Source organism: Echiichthys vipera (assembly GCF_963691815.1).
Source record: "Echiichthys vipera genome assembly, chromosome: 3".
Taxonomy (NCBI): Eukaryota; Metazoa; Chordata; class Actinopteri; order Perciformes; family Trachinidae; genus Echiichthys; species Echiichthys vipera.
In genome coordinates this window covers 12,439,264-12,457,600 of record NC_139828.1, presented here as the reverse complement: position 1 = coordinate 12,457,600, position 18,337 = coordinate 12,439,264, and the positions used below count along the sequence as shown (strand labels likewise).

Sequence of the window (18,337 nt, the reverse complement as noted above, 5' to 3'; positions counted from 1 at the left end):
ACCACTGCCTGACAGCGATGTTTGTGCAAAGCTCAGTCTCTCCGTCTCTCCTTCTGCCTTCAGCCTCACTGTCACTGCTGTGTGCAGCTGGTCCGCTCACGCCCATCCGGCTACAGAAACAAGAATCAATTTGAGTTAAAAGCTAGTTAATCGATTACACATCACTCACAGAAAGACTTCCACCTGAAGACTGGCTGACGTTAAATACTGTTGTAAAATTAATTAATTAGTCGTAGTTAGTCGTTACCCTGTATGATTCATCGCTTGACACACTCTGCAACAAACCTGGCAACCGGACTGCTGGAATTATTTTTTGTTGCTGCGACTACGATCTTGAGACGCAAGATGGCGAAGTTCTGCTCATTCAACCTTTGATATATTTTCTTTATGGAAAAGCAATATTTTTTTTCTTTGTGCAATAACTTTATCCACCACTTGAGTGCAATAATTTATTCTTGCTGCTCATTTCTGTCATATACAGTCATACATATTTTATCTTATACATTTTCTCTACATTGAACTTATCTGATTTAATTTCCGTGAATTTTATTTTCCCTGTATTCTTACACCTACTTCAGAGTTTATTGTTTACTGTTTATTGTTTTTGTTATACTTTCTGTATTTATTTAGCTAAGAGTTTATTAGTGATCTTATACTGTATTTCTTTTATACACTGTCATCCAAACGAGATCAATAAAGTTTTTTTTTAAATAAAGCTTTTAATAAAGATTCTACACATTCAACTTTTTTTTATATATGTACTATTAGCACAAGGTCTTATTGTATGAATATCTATTTTTGCTTATAAAAAATAAATAAAAAAATAAACAAGCTAAATAGGACCTTTATTTCGGAAGCTGTAACCGGAAACGGAATGTAAAACGTGTGTACCTTGTCGTCGGTAGGTTTCGATGGTCGTTAATAACTGGGGCTCCCCGGGATTGTTCACAACAGACGAAGACGCACAAGCTCCGGCGAAATAAAGCTCCGTCGTCGCGGTTTTTTTTTTCAGATCCTGTTCCGGAGCCTTTCTAACGGAAACCAACGTTCACGCGTTCTGTTCGGAAGGGCTTCGTTCTTTCGCTACCGTTATTGTTCGCACCGAGCCGGTTAGCTTTGTCCTTCCCCAGAGTCACAGCTGTGGTGGGGTGTTTGCTGGTCTATATTTATACAAAAACAAAAACTCGTTGTGGATTATGGCTCAGCATGGACATCATGTAGCCAGTTCCCAAAAAGCACTTATGCTGGAGATGAAAAGTCTCCAAGACGAGCCGGTCGAAGGGTTCAAGATAACTTTGGTGGACGAGTCGGACATGTACAACTGGGAAGTGGCGATATTCGGACCCCCCAACACACACTACGAGGGTGGTTATTTTAAGGTGAGTGGCTAATGTTAGCTAGCAGTCGATCTATTGTTCTTTAGCTGCTACATTTAAGCCAACGTTTAAGTCATTTAACTGTCCAACGGTTAACTTAACCGTCTTCAACAGCAGTTAATGGTGTGCACTCGGTTAAACGGCGGTTGTTCCCTGTTTAACGCCAGCTGCTGTGATATAACTGCACTTCTTTGTTCAACTTTAAATCAACTCCTTTCAATCAGGGTTTTTATTTTTATTTTATTTCCTAATTTAGTTTCAAGCTTCCCCCGTTTTACATTTATTTAATTTTTTGTGTTTTTCTTATTATTATTATTTATTATTTTACAAACAGTATCTTACCAAATTCAATATATTTCTCACATATTCCAATGAATTAATATATTTTTCAGCATATTTATTTACTGATGAATTAGTAAATTAAAGTACATAAACTCAATGCAATCAGGATTTTTTTTAATTTAAATTTAGTTTCAAGCATCCTCTGTTATACTGTAATTTTGTTATTAGTAACTGTCTTTATTATTTTTATCATTATTATTATTATTTTTAATTTTATTATTTATTTTTATTTTCCAAACAGTATATTACCAAGTACTATTTATTTCTCATGATATTTCTCTGCATATTTATTTAATTAAATCTAAAAATTCTAAACTTACTGATGAAGTGGTAAATTAAAGTATATAAACTCTATGCAATCAGGGTTTTTTAAATTTAAATTTATTTTCAAGCATACTGTCATTTTTATTTGTAACTGTCTATTATTATTATTATTATTATTATTATTATTATTATTATTATTTATTATTATTTTCCAAACAGTATCTTACCAAATACAATTTATTTCTCATGATATTTTTCTGCATATTTATTTAATTAAATAAAACAATTATAAACTTACTGATGAATTAGTAAATCAAAGTATATAAACTCCATGCAATCAGGATTTTTTTTATTATTTTTATTTACATTTTGTTTCAAGCATCCTCTGTCATACTGTAATTTTTCGTATTTGTAACTGTCTTTATTATTATTATTATTAATATTATTTATTATTATTTCCCAAACAGTATCTTACCAAATACGATTTATTTTGCATATATTACTATCAATATTGCATATTTATTTAATTGTATTTATAAACTTATTAATGAATTGGTGATGTAAAATCAACTTTTCAATCAGGGTTTTTATATTTAAATTTTGTTTCAAGCTTCCTCTGTCATATGTTTATTTTTATTTTTAACTGTCTTTATTATTATTATTATTATTATTATTATTATTATTTCCAAACTCAACCAAACATTTTTTAACATAATAAGCATCTTACCAAATACAATTTATTTATTCTAATTTATTCTTATGAAATAATTTTTTTTTTATATATTTATTTAATGAAATCAAAAATTACCGATGAATTAGTAAATTAAAATCAGGATTTTTTTTTTTTAATACATTTTATTTCAAACTTAAAACAGAAAAGGTCATACAGAAAATAATAATATTACACAACTAAAGAGAAATATATACTTAATCCCAACCCTTCTCCACAATGCATTGTTAGTTTGCAACTACCTCTATCATACATTTATTTTATTATTTTTAATTCTTTATTATTTCTTTATTTTTCCAAAATCCGCCATTTTTTTAAGTTAAATATCTTACAAAATACAAGTTATTACTCATATATGCCTATCAAATATATATTATAATTCCTTGTATATTTATTTAATTTAATAAAATGATAAAGTTATTGATATGTTTTAGTATCCAAAATAGAAATAGATTCAGAATTAAAATAAACAACAATAACAAGTAAATAGAATAGAGTGGTAAAGAAGGGAAATTAAGAAAAAATAAATAATAATCTAAATTAATAAGTAAACAACAAAAAAAAACAATTATAATCAATCATTTGCCATTGCTAGCTTGTAAACAAAACTTTAAAGAGATTATTTGAGGTCCCAGTCAGCATCACGATCACGTTAGACACGTTACCTTTGTGTTAACCAATGTATCTGAAAATGTTCTTAAATCAGTAATAGATTACAAGGAGTTAATGACTAATAATAGTCCACAAAAGAACATTTTAATGTTGCTCTGATTAGCCAAGCCCATTAGCAAACTAATTCAATCATTTCCTTTGTGCTTTTCTTTACAAATCAACAGCCCTAGTTTGAATGGGCTTCTTGTTTGAATTTTCAACTAAACTCAATCAATAATGTACATAACCCTGCTGTTTTTGTTAGCTTGTCAATCTTTTGGTAGCTCGTACTGTGTATGCCATTTTGATTTGTTTCCTTGCACACTTCCTCCCTTGAGGGTGTAAATGAGTTGGTTTTCAGATGTTTTCCTGTTTATGAGTAAATGTTACGGACCAAAGAGTTGGTCGTTTAGAAATCCTCCACTAACTTATTAACTACTGAATTGTCTTGGTTTGAAAATAAGCAAAACGATCTGTAACGTAAGCTCTACGTTTATTTTCATGGCACCATGGCTGTGACCTTACTGAACTACTGGTTGCTGTACTGACTTGTTTTCCAAAAAGCTGAACCTGCTGTTCCTGATTTTAGACCCACTTGAACCCACACACCTACATTGTAAATAGAATAGCATTGCATTAATTGCCACTATTGATTTGTCTAAAACCTAAATGAGTGTGTGACAATCAAGTTCAGATACTGCAAAACACAGAGGGGCTTGCTGCTCACCCAAGAAATGCTAATATGGTTGTTCATGATAAAGAACTTTTGATTTATTACTTTGTCTGAGCTTTTAATGAGGGTGCATAATGGTCCTGTGTTTCTGAGAAAAGGACAAGAATTATGTAGGCCAGGGCCCTGAAAGAACATTTACATTTGTCTTGGAGAAGTAAACAAAAATAACAACATACTCTAATTTTGCATGGTCTCTTTCTTTACAAAGGGCTTTTTGTCATTGGCTTATGAGGCTAAGTCTTGCATTAGCCTTAGTTATTTACATATCATGTTCTATTAAATGTAATGTATGAGTGAAGGTGTTCAGATTATCCAGCATTTTGTAACTGCTTTCTGTTTGTAAACTATCACTTCAGCTGTACAGTTCTGTGTTATTCCAGTTCTTGAGAAGCTTGTTCGTTTTGCCTCTGGTCATTTTGAAGCCTGTGAACACAATCACAAGCCGGCCAGGCTACCGTAGACGGTGTTCAGTGTATCCATGTGGGTGCTGCTGTGTACAGGATTCCTTTGTCGGGCCAGGAATGCACAGCCGGGCTGTGAGATCCACCGCATGGTTGTGACTCATTGTTCTCTGCTGGGTTTCCATCAAACCAGTTTCCCATATTCTAACAAAAAAAGAAAAAACCCCTCCCTGTTCTGATCCAGGTTACCCAAACAAACAGACTGCCAAGGCACGCTGCAGCTGCCTGTTCATTCGAAACAGTGCAGGTATGACGTCATACGAAACCTGGCTGAGTCAGGTATTTATTTCACATGGGTGTTGCTCTCAAAGAGTCACACCATGACAAATAGATTATGACTGCAGGCACACAGTGGGCCAAGACATATTGGCTTGCCTTTCAAGCGTTAGATAACTGTCCTGGACCCACAAATATACACACTGTGATAAATGGTAAATTGACCTGTTGGTCTCGCAGTAGGCCCTGATATTCATTCACTGATTCTTCTGAGACATTTCAAAGCTTAAGGTCCTTTTGTGTGTGTGCCTTCTGTTTTGTCATGTGAAGTATCCCTCCAGGCCCAGAGTGTCGGATGATAACTGGAAGAGTGCCAGTCCGTCAGCCTGGGGCATGTATGAAGCAGATTAGCTGGGTTGCTTTCACCCAGAGCACAAACTTAAAGAAGTGTTTGGACAGTGACAGTTTGAATGTCCACTCCATAGACTTCATATAAAGATGGACGAGGTGGCTCCACTCCCTTCCACTGTACAACAGTGAAGCCAAAATATCCCAGGAATGGGCGCCACCATGCTGTAATTTTGCAACCAGTCGGCTCAGTAGTGATCAGGCACGAGTCAATCATAACATCAAATAAGTAAGAAAAACCAGACATAAACGAAAAGCTAACACTTGAACAAACACCAGTGTGATTTAAAAAAAACTACCAACATTGACAGAAATCCTGTTTGGGAAAAATTGTGTCGTTTGGTAATCGTGTCTGTAGATCTGCCAACTCATGTTTCATTGTTCTGGACCATCTCACATGCAGAGAGATTTCCAGCAGCTTGACATTGTACGGACCAGTCACAACCACTTATGTCATGTGGGGCAGGTTTAAGATGATGCCCTAGTATAGAGCGCAAACTCAAACTGTCCATTTGTACCATGCCCCGTGCTTTGGGGTGATTGTCCCTCTCCCCCCGTGGCCCACTTAAAATGACCAAATCTGCAGTAAACACTCCTCTGCATCCTCTGGAACCTTTCGGCGGCACCTTTAATGTCCGCCACGGAGAACAGTCGCATATGAATAGACATCAGGACCAATGCTCTTGCTTGTGCGTGTACATGTGCAAACGTGCTTTGCTAAAGCCCACCTCTCTCAACCGAGCCTTGGTGCGGAGTTGTAGTCACACTGGTCAAATTAACTAGACTTTTGCCGCAAAGCGTGCTTGGGCACGGTACGAATGGACAGTGTGACTGCGACCGCGTCTCCGGTCTGCGGAGATTTTAAGGCTCACAAAATTTGGATCAAACTGTCAAACTAAATAGTGCAGATCAAATATGACTCATTATTCTGTTACTGTAGTGCCCATTTCTTACTTAAAATGTTTTCAGAAATGAATAGTGTACGGTTAAGCTGTTATTTGAGAAAGATTGTAACCTGTCCGTCATTGTTGTCCACTGCGCAAACACCACAGTTTATTTGCTGTGATTGGTTGTAGGTCTTTCCAATTGCACCCAGAAGCATTTTGCTATGCATCATTAATAACAGCCCTTGGAAATTGAAAATTAACCGAGAGGGCCCCGACTTCTAAGCATTTGCGATTTGTTTGGTGATGCCAAGATTTACTTGGCATCACCAGACAAATCGAATTATGACCAAAACATAAAATCGAGATCAGTGGGTTCTCAAGTAGATCTCTGGTTTGTCACTGTGTGTGTCTGTGTCTTTTCTCTGTAACATCTCTGTTTCCTCTTTTTGAATTTTCTTGAACCTGGGAAAGTCTTACAAAAACAAGAAGTGAAATTAAGATTTCTGAAATACTACAGTCACACTATTATGATGTCACTTTACAAGCCTAATGAATACTTTCCATTATTCAACATGCCATCTAGAAAAATGATGGCAGGCATAATCCCTGGCTACACTGAATGAATGAATGCTTTATTTCAAACATATGAAAAAAAATAAATTACACTTGAAACACGAGTCATTTAAAACCCTGATTGTTTGTTTGATTTTTCAGATGTTTTGGTCTCCCCAAAAATGTTTTATTTGCTAAGGAGCCCCTTGCTTTTCATTTGGATCCCCGATTGGCAACTGCAATAGCGATTACACACTACAGTTTTCTGACAGCTTGCAGTTTTGTGTCATACTTACTGAAATATATACACATTGAAATGCCAAAAGGGAAAGGTACTTGAACATGTAGTAAACCACAGCGCTTCTCTGCATATAGTGACCTAATCCGAACCCCCTCCTCAACAACCCAAAAGTCATCACTCGCTGTAGTTTCCAAGGGGCCTGGGCTGTGAACAGGCTCAACCAATATGCTTTACCTTATATGGCATACATTACAGCATATCTGAAGTTCTGGTTTAATTTCATAAAGTATTAGTTTCATATCTATACCAGGCAAAAACTCTCCAAATGATTTACTTTTGCTGGAACTAATGAGATGATTCAGCGATTGGTTATTGTGGAACTCTGTTTTTCTGTATTCATATATTGTCTTATTGTTTTTATAAATATATATTGTAGTGCTATCAATGGCGGAATAACATAAAACACAAAACCCACCACATTTACTGTGCTCCTGTGTCCTCATTGTGTTTAACACAACAAGGACGGCCATAAAGATGTGCGCAGGTCCATAAACTTCACTTGATGATGTATGACATTGCTTTTCCGGTGACACCAGTGTCTGTCAGTTCACATTTGACAGATTTTTACTCCCCTTCCTGCTCCAGTTTGCATTGCCATGAAAAAGCCTGGGATATGTGAAATTGGATGCATATTTGAAGGGCTGCTGTGTCAGCACCTGGAAGCATTAATTGTATTTTTGTTGCATGTAATTATGACCTAAATGGGGTCCTGAAATATACTGTGAAACATAACATCTTCCATATCCCAGCCATGTGGTGTTCCCAAATGGTTTAGTAAACACTGACAGACCTCTTCTTCCCAGCAAACATGAAAAAGAGGGGCGGCTTTTGATCTGGTCTGTCTGTCTTTTTTAGTTTCAGACAATCAGTCGACAAACACTCAGTTCTGTTAAGCAGCTGACTCTTTGCCTTCCTTCCTTCCTCCTTTGGTGCGTAATTTGTACCAGCTCCATGCTAGCCTTGCTGTAGCAGTCGGGGGGGAGGGTACAGGCAAGAGGACCCAACCCGGCTGCAGAGGGCTTGGCTGGGCCGAGCCCGGCTGAGCTGCCGGAGTCATGTTTCCCCCTCTAGCTGTGTCACAGAGAAATGAGAGCCGAGCAGAGGAAAGAAGAGGGAATACAGAAACTGCCAGATCAAGAGCAGGCAGAGCCCTTCCTTGCAGTGGTGCCTCTTTTGAAAGGAGAGCCTGCTGTGAATAGAGGTGAGCGTGGGGCCCCAGTAGACAGTTATAACCATCCCCTGGAGCCATGGCCATGTGTTCTGTTTCTCTTCCTGTATGGGCCACCGATGTGGTAATCTTGCGTCATAAACGTAGCTGCACAGGCTGTTTGTTTGATTCTGGGGTGATCGCAACGCATGGAAATTTCAGTTTGTAACACAGCCTCAGCTTTTGATCCTTTTCCTTCTTAACGTCCTCCTCCTTGGTTACTTAATGAGGCAGGGGCCCAAGTGCGAACATGATAATCTCTGGGACCTCTATGTGTGTGTTAGAGTATGGAATTTGCTCTACACAAGGACCTTTTTCCTTGGGTGGGTGTGTGAGGATAAGGTCTCCAGGGAAGGCGAAGAGGTGCTCGGGGAGAACAGAATGATTTGTTCTGTTCAGGGTCTTTGCATTGACCTGGTTTACTTCGCCTTGCTGTCATTTTCCACAGGGTGGGCGCGTTCACTCTCATTCCTGCGCTCTCTTTCAAGGCAGCTTTCTAGCTCACAATCCAAGAAAGATTTTCACAAAATGAGGAGGCTCATTTTGTACTCTGCATTCTCAGTAACAAGCATTTCATAAGTCCTTTTTTTTTTGCATGCTTGGCAGGAAACTGGCTGCTCTTCAAATGAGCTTCTTCAGGGTTACTCACCTTTTGACCGTGGATGCTGTTAATTCTGTGCTCAATCCAATTATGAGGCATGACATGCAAGTCAGCTGTAGCGTGTTGCAGCAAGTGCACTAGGCTAGCACTTTGTGATGGATCTGAAGCAAAAAGTCCCAGTAGTTGGAGACAGTGAGAAGAGAGAGTGGGTGTTTTACAGTAGAGACTACTCTGAGATAGGGGAGCAACTAAATTATTTCATTGTTTATTAATCTGTCATTTATCTTCTCAATTAATCGATTAGTTGTTTGATCTATAAAATGTCATAAAATTGTGTCAAAGCCCAAGATATGACATCCTCAAATGTCTTCTTTTGTTCACAACTCAAAGATCTTTAGTTTACTGTCACAGAGGAGTTAATAAACCAGAACATATTCACATTTAAGAAGCTGGAATTTTTACTTTTTCATCCAATTGGCAAAATAGTTGATTAATGATTTGTTTATAGTAAGGATGGGAAAAGATCTTAACAATACATGATCGTGATCCCTGGAAACTCAAAAGGGAAAGGTGATGCTGGCCTTCGAAGACCACGCTGCATCGTCCTCCCTCTTCACTCTCCTTGTTTTTCTGTTCTGCCTGCTCGCTGCTGATGAGACAGAAGACAAGCTGAAGCTCTGCAGCAAATGCGTCAACCAAGAATCTGTGTTTAGGCCACATCACACTTCTCTCCCCCATCCAACCATTCTCTCCTCCCTCCATCAATCCAGGGTTTGCACACTGCAAAGACTGCACCTCACAGCAAACTAGCACGTATGTTCTGCGCCTGCAAGAGAGGAAATAACTCTTCATACCAGCAGGCAGTGGTAATCTGTATTTGTCGTTAAAGTAAAACTGGACAGATTCAAGACGCTCATTAGCCAGTTAGCACATCAACAGCACAACCCAATCTTGAAAGACCAAATTATATTTACCGTGCGGGAACTTCCTGAAGCTTCCTGATACCAATTCCGATGCCTGAACTTGTGTAACGGCCAATAGAGTACTGATCTGATACCAGTGCATTAACAAAATATTTGTTATCCTTTAGATCTTGGTCTCAGTGCGTCTTCCCTGGCTTAATAAAGGCTAAATTAATTAAATGTGTTATTACTGATGTGATATGAATGTTGTGTATGGCCTGGTTCAGGTTAAATTCTTTATTAAACATTCAACATTCTTTTATTACTTTAGTCAGCCATAAATTAAAAGGAACAGAAACTACTTTTAAAGTAGATGTATTTCAGGGCTAAAATACCTGGTATTGGATCAGTACAGACTTGCGTACTAGCTGATATCGATGCCAGCATTAAGGCAGTTCTGAAACTAGTGTCTGTATCGAAAAAGTGGGTTTAAATCTCTTGACTTTGTCCATTTTATTTTGATAATATCATGAAGATCTAAATGGTGACTGTATGCATTGCTTGTGTTTGTGTTATTATGTGCAAGGAATATGGTTTTAAAGCCTCTTGGTAAGCTGCATTGTGAAATCATGCTCTTACCTTCTCAAAGGGATCAATGCTCACACTTATCCTTAATGCATATCCCCTCCTTCCTGCTTTACTTGTAGCTTGCTCAGACTCGCAGGATTGTGATGAATGAAGCTATTTCATAGTGTTGATGCATAGTGAGTGGGATCATTTTTTATTCATGTATGTACGGGCATCCTATAATGAAAGCAGTAATGCTGAGTAGTTGGTACCATTTCTGTGTGTAACCACAGACCATGGGTTGGTCTGTGGTTGGACAAAGTGTTTTCTTTAATGTCTGATCGTCATTTTGCTTCCAAGATGTCATAAAAAGTTGGATGTTGGAAACTAGATGGATAGAGTTCTTTGCAAAATAATTTTTGAAAAAAGAAATCCATAAAATGCCACAATACTAAAGATGTCTGGGACAAACAAACAACTGGAAAACAAACATAAACCACTTTGCCCACTGGGAGCGTTGGCCCGGCGTTACGTTCAGCCGAATGCCCTCTAGTTCTCTTTTACACCATTTCCATCCCTTCTGAATTGGTCCAAATGTTTTCTGAAAGTTATGCTGAATGACCACAGTCGTTCAGACATGATATGGAGGAAAGGAGATTTCCCATACAAGATAAGATTATCTGTGCCTATTTGTCAGCCAGTCGACAGATATGATCTCGATGCTGATATTGTTTTGGTAGATAAATCCAGCTCTCACCTCGCTGTTCTCCCCGGTCCTCTCTTTCCTCCCCTCTCCTGGCTGGCTGCTGTGTGTTGCACTTTTGCCTGTATAGTGTACAATGTTGGCCTGAACCCTGCACTCTGAAGGGCCGCCAGCTTTCTGGCAGGGTCAGTCAGACCCAGGGATTTTTGTTTTTTGTTTTTTTCCTACAAGCGGCATTCTCCCAGGGCTGTGTCAGTGTTTCCTCTCTGCTCTGGTTTTAAATGGTGAGAGCAGGATCACTAAAGACAAATACAACAAATGTTTCTCTTGTATTTAGGGTCAGGACATACTGACACACTTTATAGATAACAGACCCTGAAATACAGCTATTATGGATAGATTCTGTGGCCACTAACAGGTCACACTTTTAGCGTTTTAGTCTGATTGTTGATATGTTTCAGCTAAATCCAGCCTGGTTTAAATATTACGTTGCATCCAAAGAGCGTTATGACCTTAACGTTAAGCACAAGTATTATATAGAGCACAGCCCCTTTTTATTCCAAGTGAAATCCCCCGTTCCTCCCCCCACTACTACTCCACCACCTTCCTGCTCCCAGTGCAGCCGATCCCCCTTCCTCCCGCTTGTAGGTTCACTGTGGCGAGGACCAGCTGACCATGCCGAATCAGCAAATGTGAGCAAGTGTGTTTATGTATGTATGTATGTATATGACAGTGGGGGATAAGCAGAAGGATTCCTGCTGTGAGTGACGTGCGTGTGTGTAATCAAGCCCCCACCCATCCCAACAGGACAGGAGGATGGGTCCTCTACGCATAGTAGCATTTATACAGTGTGTGCATGGGTGTGGTTTCAGTGGGAGGCCATATTATAGCGGAACACGGGTGTGAGTAGTGGATTGTCTTGGGTTGCAGTGACAGCTGGAGAGGACAAACCCCCACAATGTCTTTATACCAGCAGTAGCCCCCATCCCACCCCACCCCACCATCAGTGTGTCTCTAAGCTTCACACACTCGGCAGCTGAATGCACTCGAGCCTCTCTCCCTCCCTCCACACCATATTACGTTACACTGTCATTAGTTCTTCCATGCTCAGCCACCTCAGTACGGTTTGCCATGACTGTACAGCTACTATTTATAGGATTCTTTCAATCACTATTGACGCTGATCAGCATGACGGTGGAGATCTTTATTCAGCAGCTGCTTGTTGACACCAGCGCTGCAAGCAAAGGTCTTTGTGAAGAAAAAACCGTTAAGAATGAAGCACTCTCTCCCCACTGTGTGTGTGTGTGTATTGCTTCTGCATCATTGTACAGACTTGCATTTTTGGATTCAGTTACCCCTAGGAGACGGAGCCCACAAGCAGGGTTGTTTTTAGCAAAAGTATGTGTGTATCCAGCACAAACTGTAGGTTTTCTTTAAGCAAAGGAGACCACTAGTGCTCTAAAGGCAGCCTGAATTTTGCAAAATGATTCACCCTTTACTTATATTTGAGACAGTAAGGCACATTTAACCGCAACGGTGGAAGTGGTTCTCCCAAACAGCAATAGTTTGGAGGGAAGTAGTCACAACTTGTCTGTTGGCAAAGGAGAAGTGTAGATAAACTGCCTGCCTCTCACATTGCTAATATGTGTTTTCTCCCGCCCTCAGGCTCGGATCAAGTTCCCTGTCGACTACCCGTACTCTCCCCCGGCTTTTCGCTTCCTCACCAAAATGTGGCACCCCAACATTTATGAGGTAACTGTGATCGGTTTAGAATGATTTTTAAATGCTTAATCCTAGGTTTTTAAAAATCTTTTAACCTTATCTGAGCGGCTATAACTAAAATATTGTCTGAACATGTTGGTGTATTCTCATGTCCCTAGAACGGGGATGTCTGCATCTCTATCCTGCACCCACCAGTGGACGATCCACAGAGCGGAGAGTTGCCTTCAGAGAGGTGGAACCCCACACAGAACGTCAGGTACACAACATAATGTTAATACACACACGTGCCTACATCCCTGCATTGACAGGTGGGCAGTCATCTCAGATTGGGATCAAATTTGTGGTTTGGCGCCTGTGCTGGCATTGATTTTCATTCGCTTTTCACCTTAAAAGTTCTGTGTGTATCTATTTACAGTACATGTATTAATTCTTTTTTTCTCATCAATGGGTGACTGGTTTGTAACGTGACTTAAAAACCTTTCCCAACATACTCGGTTGCCTTTAACAGCCTGTAGGCATCTTTCAGTTAAAGGACTTGGTACAAAGGTTTCTGTCTCCGAAGGATGTGTGTGTTTTGTGTGCTTCCGAGTCCCCGAGTCTGCTAACGTCAACAAAAGATCGACACCCACACTATTGTGTTTCCATACACATTTTGCGGCCGTCCTGTGTAACTGGAGCAACGAGTTTGCTCAGCCGGTGGGGAGTTGGACTCAGGGCAGTCTGTGATCAGACTCTCGGGGCTGGGGTTCACACCCCAAACCGTTTTCCCCCAGTGCTGATAAAAAATCTTAGAGGAAACACTAACGTGAAATAAATTGTGTTTTTAGCTGCTAATGTAAGCTAATTATACCATGCGGACAAGTTTCTAGCTCCATAACGTAGCAAAATACTGCCTCGAGTGGATAACGTCAGCTAACTCATCCCGACTCTCGAGTGGCTTGACGTTTGCAGCTTTGCAGCTTGCTGGCTGACCTCCTTCTTATGATGATGATGACTTGACAAACGCATTGCTGTCCTCCTCAGGTCATGAGTCGAACTCCATTAATCAATCTAAATTCTTATGTTAACTCCAGTGCCATGGAGAAACTAGTAACAGATGTTGTTGTCTCACTAATTTTCCGCACTAGCTGGCTGACCTTACTCTGCTTGCTTACTACGATAGCTCACTGTAACCTAAGCTAAGGTCGACCAACTGGCTGTTGCTCGGCTGCGCAGGATGTATTTGCCTTTAGTTGCTTCGTGGCGTTTTACATCATTCTATGATGCCGATCAATCACGTTCAGTCTCACTGTTTTGGCCAAAAGTAGCTCGCACCTTGTTGTTAATAACAAAGGTTTTCTGAACGTTACAGTTTGAACCTTTTAATGTGATGTCACTTCCCTCCCCTCCTTCCGCTGTCCAAGTTCCCCCCCATTGTCTATTTGTCCAATGATCAAGACCGACTAAAGGCTTTCTGTATCATGTAAGTGTGTATGCAGCTCGCAGTCCATTTCTTACAAGTTGCTGGAAGTAAGTATTACCAGATTGACCTCCAGTTAAGTTTTTAGACTGATTACCAACCTAGCAGGATTTCAATGTCATCCTGTTGTGGTTTGACAGTAAACATGCAAAGACGTTTCCTTAGTTGTGGTCTATTATTGTAGGCTAATGTAGCTGCTGGCATCAGCTGTTTTTAAAATATCTTCTAAGTCATGGCTGTAAGATACTGATGTCATAGAAACGCATAGACAATTTCAAGGGTTTTCATCCCTTTGTTATACATCTTAATGCTGTTATGATGGATTTTATTATATAGATCATTGGGTAATAATCTATTAAAAACTTTTTATTTATTCAAATACTTTGGTTTTCTGTATAACGGACACTTTATCATAGCTGGATAGAACCACTGTAATGGGTCCTCTGAAGCCCCTGAGCTGATGACCACAACAACAAAATCAGTCCCTCATTTTGTCTCAAGAAAAAAGGAGAGCTGGTGGGAATAACGCCACTGTCTGTCTGTATCTCTAATGAGCGGCTCTTGGAGCTAAATTCAACAGATGACAGAAGAGACAAATGAACGTTCTGGGCTTTCGCAGACTGGTTGTCTCACCCCAACCTTCATCTCTCCCCCTCCCCCACTCTTTCTCTCTTTGTCCATGTGTCCTTTCTTTCCATCTCTGTACACCTCTTTGTCCTGCGTTCTCAATGTCTCTTGTCTCGTCTTACCTCCATCTTCCCTTCCCCACCCTGAGTTCCTGTGTTTGCTCTGTCCTATTGCTTTCCTGTATTTTAATCTCTGACCTCTCTCTCAGGACCATCCTGCTCAGTGTCATCTCTTTGCTGAACGAGCCCAACACTTTCTCCCCGGCCAACGTGGATGCATCTGTCATGTACCGCAAGTGGAGGGACAGCAAGGGCAAGGACAGAGAATACATCGAGATCATCAGGTACCACCAGGAGAAATTTAAAAAACAGCTCTCTTCACCCTTCAAATGGGAGCTTGTCAGTGTAGCGAGTACACACAGTACCAGCAGTGACGCTCTGTGTGGCCTCATCTGTGTTCGTTGTTCTCTCCTGTCATTCAGAAAGCAGGTGGTGGCCACCAAAGCCGAGGCCGAGCGGGACGGCGTCAAGGTTCCCGTTACATTGGACGAGTATTGTGTCCGCACCCAAGTCCCGCCCACAGACGACGGCTCCAACCTCTTATACGACGACTACTACGACGATGAGGAACTGGAGGACGACGACGAGGACGACAACGAGGACTGTTGCTATGACGACGATGACTCGGGCAACGAGGACTCCTGACCTCACCTTCCCCGGATGTCCCCTGACCAGCCCCTGCCGTCACCCGCCACACACACCTCCCTCTCTTGTCATGGACTGAACTTTAATTCCCATCCCCCTCCTCTTCCTGAATCAACCCCTCATCTTCCTCACTTAGCACAGGCTCCCCTGTCCTCCTGTCACATGTGCAGTCACAGTACGCACACTAAAACCTGATGCATCGAAGAAAAGAAAGCTACAGAGTTGTTTTTGTTTGTTTCTTACATGTTTCTCTCTTTTTTTTTTTTTTTTTTTTTTTTTTTTTTCATTTGTCGTCTGAGTAGAGGTTACACATGATATACACACACTTGCTCACACACACACACATCAGCACAACTTACAGTAATAGTACTTCCTCATCTGCTTCTGTTTGCACTGATAACTGGTTTAAATTTCCTCTGAAGCATTTTAGCTCCAAGACCTGTTCCCTACTCCGGCTTTGAGGTGGGGGGGGGCCTGTCTGATGGCCAAGTTTTTTTGTAGAACATTTGGCTGAGGAATGGTCACGCCTTTTCTCGACGACAGTAGCGTGGTGGAATGTCAACGTCACAGGTCAGATCAGAGCAGAGCCCGCAGGGAGCATTTGCAGAGGAAACTAATATAGAAAAATTGGCGCTCAGTGTTTTTTGAACAGCCGAGTAACTGCTGCCTGAGCCGTGTGTGTGATCCCTGGTTTAAAGACCTTTTTTCTTTTTTTTTTTGAGCCCCACGGCTTGAGTTGCTCCAAACAGGAAAGTCATCTGCTAAAAAAAGCTGTTCACACTCCCTTGTGCCTTCCCTCACTCCCAGATATCAGAGCTGAATGACTTGTGGGACAGACGGATATACACAGCGGATCAAAGCAGCCACACAAACAAAGGTGGCAGAGGGTCTCTCAGGTGGGGACACCGTGCAAACAGCTCCCCTCTGATGGAACAAACGTGTTTATGACCTGTCAGATTCGTCCAGAGTGAGAAAGGAGTAAGCTCCAACAGCTGAACTAAAGACTGGAATGTAGATCAGAATCCAACAAACGTCCTCTTGACTGCCACGCAGCCTTCACCATGCAAGCATGTGCTACTAGTGGCCTGGAATAAGAAACAGCTAGCTGAGCCTGCTGCTGCTCATGAAATCCAATGTACTGTATTTAAAACAAACTATGCAGTCAGTGCTTGAACCTACTTAATATGCAGTGCTTTAAACGTGGCAGTAAAGCTGAGCCTTTCAACAGTCTGACCTGAACTCCAGCTTGAGTTTTACAGCCTGTGAGGGGCTTTGGACTGACCATGTAATTGGTCAGAGATGGACACGTGTCGTATCCGTCTTTTGTTCGTCGCCGCTTTGTTATTTTAACTCAAGAGTAGCACAATTCTCCAGAGCAGGAGAAACGAGAGTGAGATTGTACACTAGCTTTCATCAGAGCTCGCCCCCTAGTGGTGGTTCTGCTCGCCCCCCTCTGAAATGCTCACTGGGGCTGCAGCCATCTTGACTCACCTGAATCAATGAACCCTGTTACCTCAGAGGAGATATCGTAGCAGTGTGAGGGATTCAGAAGAATGAAAATTGCCAGACGAATATGCAGACTGACGGGGGGGGGGGGGGGTTGTTTCTCAGTCTACACAGTCAGAGGTCGTTTCTTCTCTCCTAACTGCCGGGAGTGCTCTGTTGCACAGTCAAGACACGTTATCACCATCCAACAGTATTTGTGATGAATTTCCCATCATCACTGTAACCATGTTTTGTGTGTGTGTGTGTGTGAAGAAACGGGGATAGGGTTGATCTTTGAGCATGAAACGGGAGAATGGTTCTTCACTAGCATGCTGTTATGATGTTTGTGGTTTTAGGTCTGCTGTAAGAGTCGGGTTTGTTTCCAGAGATAAAGGCCCTCTATTTGATTTTTGTCTAAAGCTGTTGTCATTGGGCTGTGGGTTTTAAGTTGTTCTTTTTTTGGGGGGGGGGGGGGGGCTTCTTTTACTGTTATAATGTAATCTTTTATTTCCAAATTGTGGTGTGAGCTGCAATGTTTTCTATCTTTGTGCTGCAAATGTTTGACCTGATTGTTAAAAACCCAGGATGGTTCACGGAAGAACGACTAAATGTACCAACGTTTGTACACAGATATAACGGCAGGAAACGTATGCAGAACCAAACTGACACAGCACACCAGGCAGAAATGATTTGAGCCCTTTCTCACGCCCTGAGTGCTCAGGAATGAGTTATCATTGTGTGTGTCCATCACACCGCCTATGAATGATCCTCCCCCGGCTACGTTCTGGTGAATGGGATGTCATTTATTTTAATTTTTTTTTGTCAAACTACTGTTATTTTTATCGTCTTTCCGCCCCACTCGTCCCCCAGTTCTCTGAGCTCTGATTGGTGGCAGCATCACTGAGGGAAAAACCCAGCAGTTAATCACAAAAAAACTACAAGAACCTCAGGAAAGGAAAAAAAAAACACACATACCAACAAACAAACAAACAAATGCTTCTCCAGCTGAGTTAACCTGACCCCCGGGGAGTCTCACTTTTTGGCTTCAAAGGACTGTTTACAATCTCTACCTTGATATGCACATGTGGATATTTGACGATCACTTGATGTTTTGTTTTTTTTTTCTTGTTTATATTTTCTTTTTTTCTTATGGTTTGTAAATCTATTTAAAATCTGAAATAAAGATCTTTATTAGATATCGGCTGGCTTTTATTGAGGTGTGGGGTAAATGGTTGACTTGGGTTTTAAAGACACTGAAATGGGAAATGTAAGACTCATGTCCTTCCTTCTTCGCTTTCCCTTCATGGTTTGTTAATGGTCCCATATTGTGCTTGTTCTTATCTTCATACCTCTATTTTGAACATGTTTTTTTCAAACACACAAACACTCCGTTGTCTGACTGCAAAGTAAAGCCATGAAAATATTCTAGTGTACATTTA

At 40.7% G+C, this 18,337-nt stretch overlaps 1 protein-coding gene across 1 annotated transcript; it reads left to right on the top strand.

Annotated features, from left to right (window-relative positions):
- The first annotated feature begins 963 nt into the window (after positions 1–963).
- Positions 964–18,004, top strand: cdc34a (cell division cycle 34 homolog a). The gene is made up of 5 exons (XM_083940728.1): positions 964–1,379; positions 12,567–12,653; positions 12,782–12,879; positions 14,918–15,052; positions 15,191–18,004. Exons 1-5 carry the CDS (start codon positions 1,197–1,199, stop codon positions 15,411–15,413), a joined length of 726 nt encoding a protein of 241 aa, XP_083796854.1. The 5' UTR covers positions 964–1,196; the 3' UTR covers positions 15,414–18,004.
- The last annotated feature ends 333 nt before the right edge of the window (positions 18,005–18,337 follow it).

What these genes read in the sequence shown, in the direction of transcription:
- cdc34a (XM_083940728.1), top strand. Translation starts at nt 1,197, where the DNA reads ATGGCTCAGCATGGACATCATGTAGCCAGTTCCCAAAAAGCACTTATG. An exon ending in ACGAGGGTGGTTATTTTAAG is followed by an intron (nt 1,380 to 12,566) that starts GTGAGTGGCTAA and finishes TCCCGCCCTCAG; the next exon opens with GCTCGGATCAAGTTCCCTGT. An exon ending in GGCACCCCAACATTTATGAG is followed by an intron (nt 12,654 to 12,781) that starts GTAACTGTGATC and finishes TCATGTCCCTAG; the next exon opens with AACGGGGATGTCTGCATCTC.